Here is an 11,183-nt window from a genome sequence, read left to right on the forward strand (position 1 = left end):
AAGAACAAGACGGACAGATAGTTTAGTCGGTCCCCATTTCATTTAACACATTAAACCCTCAGTGGTCAACAGGGGGCGTACATAGCAAGCCAGACAGTAAGAGACCCATGTGAAATCCCCAGGAAGGGTTTAGGGATTAAAGAAACTGGGGAGTTTTGTGGGTGAATAAGAAGTAATAAGGGCAGAGATTTGAGGTCAAGGGGGTAGAAGAAAAAGGGTTGTGTAGTTAGTGTGTGTGTGTGTGTGACAGTGTATACTCACAGGTTGGTTAAAAGGCTTTGGCTCTGAGGGGCGCATGTGCAGGTGGGCCATCATAGCCTGGAGTCGCTCGCTCTCCTTGGCCAGCTGTGAAACACACACGAGGGGCGGATATCACCATGGAGGAAAAACACTTTGTCTCATTACATAACCGTTAAGATTGATAAAATGGGGGGGGGGGTATTGACACAGAATTACATTTACAATTTCACCTCAGGCAGAGAGAGAGAGAGAGAGAGAGAGAGAGAGAGAGAGAGGGAGAGAGAGAGAGAGAGAGAGAGAGAGAGAGAGGGGGAATATGCGAGTGGGCCGCCTCAGCACCCGGAGATCTTTCACTCTCTCTCTCACACTCTCAAACTTGCCTGCAGACACACTCGTCCCCGTTTGACATTGTTAACTGCCGATTAATGGGTCTACCGCTACGGCAGCCGGTGGAAAACGCTGCATCCTGTGTGTGTGTGTGTGTGTGTGTGTGTGTGTGTGTGTTGTGCTTGAGTGCAAGGGTACAAAACATGTAGCCTCCAGGAACAACGGATCTAGACTGATAACACCATTTACATAGTCGCACACTGTAGTGATGTGCAAATGTGAGACATTTTTAAAACACAGTGCATGGGCTGCTGCTATACTGTGTGTGTGTGTGTGTGTGTGTGTGTGTGTGTGTGTGTGTGTGTGTGTGTGTGTGTGTGTGTGTGTGTGTGTGTGTTTGTTGGAGGGTGGAGTAGTGGTGTGGCTGCCTGTGGACTGCTGAGGGATGAAGTGACATGCCAGGGAGAGAGAGAGAGACGGCCGTCCTGATGTGATGTGACACCAGCTGCCTCTCTGTCACTTTGCGTTCTGTGGTGGTGGCTTCAGGGGCTCAGCTAAACGCTGTTTATCACCACCGCAAAACAATGCTAACCTTAATGTTGGACAGCGCACAAACGTGGACACACACACACACAAACACACACACACACGCACACACGCACACACAAAGTGATGTGTTGTATGAAAGTGTTTTGGAAACTATGTCAAGATGTGTGTGACTTCTCACCCAGTGTTGGTATTTTGCTTTAGCTGGAGCATTCAGATTATTCAAAATCCTTTTAGAACAAGAGGGGCAGTCTGGTCCTCTGTTTTCCAGCTCATGTCTCTCTCTCTCTCTCCCTCCACCCCTCTTAGCAGTCTCTCTCTCTCTCTCTCCCTCTACCCCTCTCAGCAGTCTCTCTCTCTCTCTCTCCCTCCACCCCTCTCAGCAGTCTCTCTCTATCTCTCTTTCTCCACCCCTCTCAGTAGTCTCTCTCTCCTGCTTGTGACCAGAGCAGCTTTATAATTGGAGCAGCGATGGCAGCTTCCCTGCCGACTGCTCCTTTTAAATTACAAGCTCCACTGCTCTCCATAAACTCTGCCCTGCCTCAGACAAGTTATTGCCATTGACTGGCTGAAACAGTCTTTGTGACTTTGTTCGTGACTTGAGCAGATGAAAATCATATGTGTGTGTTTGTGTGTGTGTGTCTGTGTGTGTGCGTGTGTGTGTTTGTGTGTGTGTGTGTGTTTGTGTGTGTGTGTGTGTGTGTGTGTGTGTGTGTGTGTGTGTGTGTGTGTGTGTGTGTGCGTGTGTGTGTGTGTGTGTGTGTGTGTGTGCGTGTGTGTGTGTGTGTTTGTTTGTGTGTGTGGTGTGTGTGTGTGTGTGTGTGTGTGTGTGTGTGTGTGTGTGTGTGTGTGAGGCTCACCTGTATCTCCAGCTGCTGAACCACCTGCATCTGGACTCTGCATTGAGCAGTGCTGCGGTCATCTAGGGCGTGCTCGTTGTTCAAGTGCCTAGACATGACAGGGAAAACAAGAGGAAATAAGTTACAAAAAATAATACGCATAATAAGCATCAAGATCAAAGCGCTGCCAGGTCCCAATTCAATAATGAGGAAATAGAATCGCCGTTAAATCAAATCACAGATCCTGACTGAGGAAGTAACTAAACACAGCTCTTTCACTTGTATTTAAACTTATGAGCTGTTCCAGAGCTACAAAAATAAATCATAATCTTGGAGAGTTTATTTTGTCTAGTGAAGGACGCAGCAGCTGTGTTTTGTGTGTGTATACTTCATTGGTGCTCAGTGAGCCATGATCCAAGACAACCACCTGGATATGAGCTCATGTGTTATCGCACAAAGCCTTATCTAAGGACTTTCTGTTAGCTAAACTCCACTCCACATGTATTAACACTGGGACGCATGTGCACGCGCGTGTGTGTGTGTGTGTGTGTGCGTATGCACGGAGGTGTGTGTATGTGTGAATGGTGGCGCTGTTTGTTTCCTCTAATGTGGGAGGACCCAGGACCTTCTGATCTTTCCCAACCCACCCCTCCCTGTCTCCCTTCCTCCATCCCTTTTTCTCTGCTCTGTCATCGCCAAGGTTATTCACAGGTCTGCTGGCTGCCCAGTGTGTGTGTGTGTGTGTGTGTTAGTGTGAATGTGTGTGTGTGTGTGTGTGCGTGTGTATGAGTGCGTGTGCTTGTGCGTTTCTTAAACTGTGAGCGTGTGGGGCGCTAAATCAGAGTGAGCTTTGCGTTATCCTGTGGTGTTAGTCTATAATCTGAGTAAATCATCAGAAAGCCACTTTTCTGACTTGTTCATTGTGAAAATGTATGCTACACAAGGAAATGTGTGTGTGTGTAGATGGAGTGCATGACCATTTGATGAGTGTATGTGTGTGTGTGTGTGTGTGTGTGTGTGTGTGTGTGTGTGTGTGTGTGTGTGTGTGTGTATGTGTCTTTAAGAAAGCACAGCAATGTTAGGCAACATCAGGCCAAGACTAGAAATGAAACAAAAACAATGATGTCATGGCAGGGCTAATCCAGGCAGATAGACGGCTCAACACAAGTGCACGATAATAATAACAAAAACATGATCTCACCCCTCTCTCTCTCTCTCTTTCTCTCTCAGTTTTTACTCTCTCTCTCTTTCTCTCTCAGTTTCACTCTCTCTCTCTCTCTCTCTCTCTTAATCTCTCTCTCCCCCTCTTCCTCACTTGCACTTCTGTCCACTCTCCCCCTTCCCACTCACTTGTCTTCCCCCGCAACTCCCCAAATGCCTATGATTCACACTCATTCCAGCCCCAAATCTGCCCCTCTTTCTTCTCTATAGCCGGGCCATAAACAGTAGCGGGCTTTTTTCCTTTTTTCGATGTGTCCCGACAATGAGGCTCTGTTTACTCCTCGGAGTGCTGGCAGACAAGGCTTTAACCCACATTACACCCAGCTCCACCGGCCACAGCCAGAGTATTATACCAGAGGCCGGGGGAGGGAGGGAGGGAGGGAAGGGGAGGTGGGCAGGGAGGAGAGAAGAGAAGAGAAGAAAGGGCCCTGAAATAGTGGAGTGTCTCCTCTCCTCTGTTCCTCCGCTCTACCCTTTCCCCTCCTGGGGGCGATGACTAAGGCCGGCTGGAAGGGAGCGCGCTGTCCGACTGACGGCATTATCTGTCACTAAACCTCCAGTTTTCTTCTTTTTTTTCATCTCCCTCCCCTCTCTCCTACACACGCACACACACACACACACACACACACACACACACACACACACACACACACACACACACACACACACACACACACACACTCTCTCTCTCTCTCTTTCACTATCTCTCTCTCTCTCTCCTTCCATCTGCCCTGGGGCTATGTGAAATGAGACACCAAACAACAGCTTTCCTCTCCAAACTTTCCCAGCCTGCCTGCATGCTTTGATCTGACTGTCCGATGCCATCACAATCACTACGCACACTTCTGTGATTATGTGTGTATATGTCGATGTGTGTGTGTGTGTGTGTGTGTGTGTGTGTGTGTGTGTGTGTGTGTGTGTGTATTTGAGTACGTATTTCATCACCCCGACTTATTAATATCTCTCCTGTTCAAACAGCTAAGAGTTCCACATGGATAATTAGAGTGTGAGTTAGGTTAGGGCTTCATTAGAAGGCTTGTGAAGCCTTAGTTAGCAGCCACAGTGCCACGGGGAAGTCCACTGTACTGTGTGTGTGTGTGTGTGTGTGTGTGTGTGTGTGTGTGTGTGTGTGTGTGTGTGTGTGTGTGTGTGTGTGTGTGAGACAGAAGAGAGAAGGTATTGCAGAATGTCAAGGCCGGGCCAGCTACTGCATCAGCACACCCCCAGTGACTCTAAAACCGGCTAATAACATGATGGACGCAGTGTGGGAATGAGTGAGAGAGAAGAAGTTGTTGTTTGATGTGTTTGTGTGGATACAATAAGATGTGCATGTGGATGAGCTAATAGAGATGAATGTTCTATTAAAGCTAAGCAACACTGTGCCTGTCCTTTCTGAGTAAAGGAATGGAGGAAAATACACTATTTTTAGAGGATCTCAAAGAGTTCCTTCAACTACAGAGAATCTACACACATGTTGAGAGTGTGGGTGTGTGTGTGTGTGTGTGTGTCTGTGTGTGTGTGTGTGTGTGTGTGTGTGTACCTGCATGTTTGTGCATGTGTATATGCATGCAAGTGCCTTGGAGCAAATATGATGTAACAGGTTGCAACAGATTAATTGGTGAGGTAATTTGGAAACGGCAGTGAAGTATGTAACTGACACGTCACATTTAGTACAAAACTAGAGCGCTGCTTCAGCTTTTCTTTCTACTGATGTTCTGATTCAGAGAAGGAGACATTTGAAGGGTTTTGGTTTTGGTGTTTGTTGCCAATAAGGGATAAAACGGAAGGATGTTTAAAACAAAACTCAAAGTACTTTCGTTTTTAAGCAGTTATCCCCATCAAGTACTTTTGTATTCTAGGATGCATTATTTACCCATCAAAATCTGGTATTTTGTGGCTGGTTGTTAGACTTACTTGATGAACTGCCCCATGTCCTCACACAGAGCTTCACAGCCAGGCCACTTGCACTCTCCATGGCCGTAGAGAGGATGGGAACCAGCATGCTCCTCATGACTGGTGAGAGAGACACACACACACAAAAAGATAGATGGTAAAATAAACCTTACATTTTTTTTATACTATATGGTGTCATGTATACTGAAAAAGTGCAGCATATACATTCAGTTACTTTCTTGGAGAAAAAAGAAGCAGTTATACGTCACACTCTAAGACATAAACACAGCCGTGCAAAACTAACTGTAGCAGAAGTAGCATCAATACAGCCATCTGAGTCTGGTTAGCAGTCATTAGTTTATGCAGTTCACGAAGCCAAGTGCAAAGAGAGGAGGATAGAGCAGAGTGGGGTCAGTTACAGAAGCCAGGCAAATAAGGGAATCGGTCCAGCAACCTCAGAGGCACATTCTTCAAGTCCATGACCTGTCTTTCTGTCCTTGGCGTGTGTGTTGTGCGTGTGTGTGTGTGTGTGTGTGTGTGTGTGTGTGTGCATGTGCATGTGTGTGTGCGTGTGTGTGTGTGTGTGTGTGTGTGTGTGCGTGTGTGTGTGTGTGTGTGTTAGCGCTGGTGTGTGTTCTTATGTTTCAGGAGTTGACACAGAGTCGGCACAGGACCAACCAGCCATGACTGATTGGCGGCGGCTGCCGTCATGTGCTGGTTGTTCTTTTGTGGTGAGCTTATGTGTGCGAGCTTGTGTGCGCGTTCTTTGTGTGTGTATCAGTGCATATTTATGAGCGTGTGTGTGTTTGTATGTGTGTGTGGCGATGAAAAGACTAGGCCAGGTTCGGTTTGGGAGCAGGGTAAAGTAATTGTGTATGTGCATGTGTGTGTGTGTGTGTGTGTGTGTGGCAGGTCCAGTAGCAGATGTGGTTCAGACCTGGACGTTCGCCTGCGACTGCTGTCTCCACATATATTTACATGAGTGTGTATGTGTGTGTGTGTGTGTTTGTGTGCGTGTGTGTGCGTTTGTGTGTATGTGTGTGTGGACTGGTATGGGGATTCTCCCAAATCAACATCAGAAGGTTGTCTAACAAAAACCATTTGTAGCGCAGATGGAAACATGTCTTTCCCCCTTTCTCTTGCTTTTTAGCCTCTTCCTGATCATATGTGCCGGCTGAGGTTAGAGCATGTGTGTGTGTGTGTGTGTGTGTGTGTGTGTGTGTGTGTGTTTGCACATGCATATGTGTGTGTGTGTGCGCTGGCTGTGGTTGAGTCAACTCAGAAGCAGCTCAGACAGCAGACATGACAAACTGCTGGCAACCACATTCTCCTCCACATCAGCCATGAATTAGCTTAGCAGGCTAACACACTGACGCTACCCCCTTTAATACCTCTACTTAAGCCAATGCTGCCGTGATACCGATGACAGTGTGTGACATATTTGATCAACTAATGGAAGCTATTTTAATTAATACTTAATCACGCACCGGACCCCCTCCAAAATGGGGTCAGAGGTCAGGGATACCAATGCCCCTCGAGCAAGCAGCAAATCAGTCCTAAATGACACCGAACAGCTACCTCCAATATTGTGTATGTGTGAATGTGTATGTGTTACTCACTGGCTGCTAGGGGGGTGGCTGCCTTTGGAGTAAAGTGGGACATGGTCATCTCCAATGTCCGCCTTGGTGAAGGAGGATATCCACTCAAACAGTCGGGCTCTTGAAAATGGAGAAAAGCCCAATTTACAGCCATGGCACAACAGCCATGGTACAACACAGCCCCGTATATGTGTAGAACAAAGTAGCTAAGGCATCTCTGATATGGTCAACACGGTAGCAAGGGATGTGTCTGTACATTAAATTTAGATCCAAAAATAATGTTGACTCCAACAAATAATCCCTTATTTTCCAACACCCTGTCCTCTCTTCTCCTCTCCATACTACGCTGGCATGTGGTTGTCAATACACTGCAGAACATACTGACCTCAACACACCTTCTATCAAATGAGCTGAGAGACGTTGACACCCTGGTGATGTGTGATATGTGTGGTGCATGTGCATGTTTTGTAACTGTGTTTATGTGCGTAGGTATGGAGGAAATGCTAAAAGCTAAAAGCCCGAAAATGAAATAGCAGGAGTGTGCGAGTTAGAGGGGACTACAGGTCACACAGAGGACAGACACATATATTATACACATTGATGTGCTGTTTGACGTACTACTCCTTTACCGTACCTGTCTCTCTTTGGGGTGTGGCTCTGTCCATTGATCAGGCTGTGCAGTGGGTGGTGAGCGCTGGCAGCTTTGGCGAAGACTGAGGTAGAATTAGAGCTGTTGGTGCTCAAGTCCAGGCCCTCGGCCTGTTTCAGGGCCTCCTCGCTGCTGTGCACCGCTGACACCTCCTTCCACAGCTGTTGGAGGTCTGACGGACACATTGCTGCAGGAGAAAAGGAACGCACAGTTAACTTGGCTCTCCCCACAACTCGGTTGATCAATTTCACATGTGCAGTGCAAATATGATTACAGGGTATTTATTTAGGGTAAGATAAATAAAACAAAGCTCAGATGAATAATAGGTCACGAGTCAAGAGGCAAGCTGAGACAATATCTGCAATATCGCTCACATACAGACAGACAGACAGACAGACAGACAGACAGACAGACAGACAGACAGACAGACAGACACACCCACACACAGACAGACAGACAGACAGACAGACAGACAGACAGACAGACAGACACGCACACACACACACACACACTACTACTACTACTACTATTACGGCCCCCCTATGAGTGGTTCAAAGAGTGAAGCACCACTGCTCCTGTCACTAGCACTGTTTGTCTGAACAGGGTGGGTGCACACTTTGGAGTTCTTTCTAGTCACAGCTTTGTTATTTCTGCTCCAATTTCACAGTGAGAGCGACGCCTAAAATGCCACAGCCTACTCCAATGGATCTTGCCATGCACGCACACACACACGCAGCTAATCGCAGACACACACACACACACACACACACACACACACACACACACACACACACACACACACACACACAAACTAAGTCCTCGCAGCAATCCAAATATTATGTCTGCTTTGTCTGCATTCTTCCGTGGTCCCGCCAAAACAAAAGTTCTCACTCTGGAGGAATGGTGTGAGCATAGATTTCTGTGCATGTGTGTGTGTGTGTGTATTATCCAAGTAATTCGACCTATATGTGGACACGCCCAGAGAGTGTGAAAGTGTGAAGTAGTAGTTACAGAGTTTGACTCTTAAAGTGTTCACTCTTGACTTAGAATTAGACTGGTGCATATCACATCCATTCAATAGAAAGTACTAGGAAAAGAAAATGGAACTTCAGGAAAAAGATATATCGCTAACGTTAAACTATGAAGCAAGCAAAATCTGATCAGATTCCGTGTGCATTCAGGTGTTCAAAACGTGTTACCGCTATTTCCTCCTAGCTAGTGTTGACAGTTACGGAGCACTCCAGAATGATTTAAGTGCTCTCGCTATCCGTTACTGGATCACACATTTTCAAAAAACCCACATCCCACATCTGGCGGCCAGCGTCAGATATTTATTTCGCATTAATGTCAGTAGACAAATGAGACGTTACTTAGAGAGGATTGGGGCTCTGATGATTTTTCTTTTTAAGAGTGAGGAAACAACTGCCGCGATGATTTCTTACACACACACTCAATGCAAGATCTGTATTGAGAGAAAAAATTGCGTAATACTCTTTTAAAAGGTTTGTGTTAATTATTGCACCCCTATGGACAAAAGCGGTAGTGTTTTTACTACGCCAGCTGTTGTTCCTGGGTGAGCGTATATACCATGACAAAGGCATTAAGAAAAACTAAATCAAAATAGCATTCGTTGCACTGATGGTCTCGTTTGCTGTTATATGTCATTTATGATCATCTGAGGAAAAATTTGACTGATTCGGAAATATTTAAAAGTTCCTCGTAGCACCTTTAATAAATAAGTTTAGTGATCCATCTGTTTAATTCCTTGCCGTTAATTAATTCAGCAGGATTTGCTCTTATTGAACATTTGCAGTTTAGAAATAACTACAATGTGCCTCCATGCAACTGCAGTAAGAGGAATAAACAACAAAAAAAAACATAGCAAGACCCCTCATGCCCCCCGCCCCACTCCCTCCCCTAGCCAACTAAACTAAACTACACACCGGACACAACGGCCCTTTGAGGCGGGGCATTAGTGCGTGCGGTTGTGTGCGTAGGTGCGAGTGTTTATGCATGTGTGTTTGTGTGGCATGGCTGGCCAGAGGAATGCTCTAGATCACGCCTGGCTGAGCCGTCACAATGGAGCGGCTCTTTCACACTGCAGGGAAATTCCACCCCTGATACGGAGGGAGCGACAGAGAGAGAGAGACAGAGAGAGAGAGAGAGAGAGAGAGAGAGAGAGAGAGAGAGAGAGAGAGAGACAGAGAGAGAGAGAGAGAGACAAGGAGATGCCAGAGCCCAATGTTTGAAACTGTCGGAAAAATTACACTCCTCTTATCGAGAAAAGTGTAACCTCTGCCTTTTGTGTTCAATTTGTATCTACTCCATTTCCTTTTTTATTTTTTTTGCCCTGTCTCTCTCTGGAAACTGGTCATTTCGACTTGCCCTCCGGTGTGCGCACACACACACACACACACACACACACACACACACACACACACACACACACACACACACACACACACACACACACACACACACACTCACAAATGTTATATTAAAGGTGCTTTGACAGTTTTTACTGGGTGAGTACTGGTCTTGGGTGAGCGCACCCATGACAAAGGCATTGGGAAAAACTATATGAAAATAGCATTCTTTGCGCTGATGATCTCGTTTGCTGTTACATGTCATTTATGATCATCAGAGGAAAAAATTAGGCTGTTTCATAAATATTTAAAAGTTCCTCGAAGCACCTTTACTCTTAAAATAACTTTTTAGAATTTAGAGTTTAGTTTAGTTTTTGTCATATTAAGGTTACAGAGCGAGCAGGAGAGTGTGTGTGTGTGTGTGTGACTGCATGTGACTGTGCGCATGAGAGAGAAAGAAAGAAAGAGAGAGTGATCAAACGGACACAGAGGGAAGGAAACGGCTCTGTTTGGTCAACTCAGTCAGCGCTTTAGCAATGTTACGGCCACTTTAGAGCCCCTAAAGCAATCTGTGTGTGTGTGTGTGTGTGTGTGTGTGTGTGTGTGTGTGTGTGTGTGTGTGTGTGTGTGGAGTGTGTGTGTGTGTGTGTGTGTTAGACCTTATCGTGTACAGACAAAAGTGGACAAAAGACACACACACATATACACACATGTTCGCAAAGGGCGGGCCAGTCAACAGTCAACTTTTATAGTTCTAAAACCATGCTGACAAAGTGAAGGGACTGTGGGAGAAGTGACGTATTGGAAAAAAAAAGAAATCCAGTGGGCACAGCAATAGCAAAACGATGATGTTCTTGTGTCTGGCTAATCTCAAGTACACACACACACACACACACACACACACACACACACACACACACACACACACACACACACACACACACACACACACACACACACACACACACACACCTCGAAGCAGGGGGTTTAGTGGCATATTTTACCTATTATCCAAATGAGTACCTTCCACAAACCCACCAATCAGGTTTCCTTTTATCTTTTATAGGCTGATTAACTTAACAGGCTTCACATGCGGCATTGGATACAGGCCTGTTTGTACGTATGTGTGTGTGTGTGTGTGTGTGTTTGTGTGTTTTCTGTGTGTGTGCGCTGGTACCTTGCTGCAGAGTCTGCATGGTGGTAGGCTGCATTGGGACCAGGCCTTGTCTCTGGAGGTTGAGGATGTGCTGCTGCTGAAGCTGCTGCATCTGGATCAGCTGCTGCTGGAAGGCCAACTGCTTACTGCCTAACTGCTGTGAGCCAAGACAGAGAGACAGGGTGACAGAGAGACAGGGAGACAGGGAGACAGAGAGACAGAGAGACAGGGAGACAGAGAGACAGGGAGACAGAGGGAGAAAACCAAAAATAATTCATCAAGTTAGTTACTTCCATGTGATCAACAACCACATTTTGTTTACCCAATTGATTGTATCTCGTCTCAATT

At 46.2% G+C, this 11,183-nt stretch overlaps 1 protein-coding gene across 2 annotated transcripts in view; it reads right to left on the bottom strand.

Annotated features, from left to right (window-relative positions):
• The window catches only part of foxp4 (forkhead box P4), a 98,530-nt gene that overhangs the window by 15,201 nt on the left and 72,146 nt on the right, over nucleotides 1-11,183 (bottom strand). Inside the window, exons 6-11 of one of the 2 annotated variants that reach the window (XM_080026267.1) lie at nucleotides 10,857-10,989; nucleotides 7,299-7,500; nucleotides 6,686-6,784; nucleotides 5,088-5,186; nucleotides 1,974-2,061; nucleotides 262-345 (exon numbers count right to left, since the gene is read on the bottom strand). In XM_080026267.1, the coding sequence (XP_079882393.1) occupies nucleotides 262-345; nucleotides 1,974-2,061; nucleotides 5,088-5,186; nucleotides 6,686-6,784; nucleotides 7,299-7,500; nucleotides 10,857-10,989 (705 nt within the window). Of the gene's footprint in view, nucleotides 1-261; nucleotides 346-1,973; nucleotides 2,062-5,087; nucleotides 5,187-6,685; nucleotides 6,785-7,298; nucleotides 7,501-10,856; nucleotides 10,993-11,183 lie in introns of both variants that reach the window. The other variant, XM_080026266.1, reaches the window with a different exon arrangement.

The sequence above is a fragment of the Ammodytes marinus genome (assembly GCF_949987685.1).
Source record: "Ammodytes marinus genome assembly, chromosome: 4".
Classification (NCBI taxonomy): Eukaryota; Metazoa; Chordata; class Actinopteri; order Uranoscopiformes; family Ammodytidae; genus Ammodytes; species Ammodytes marinus.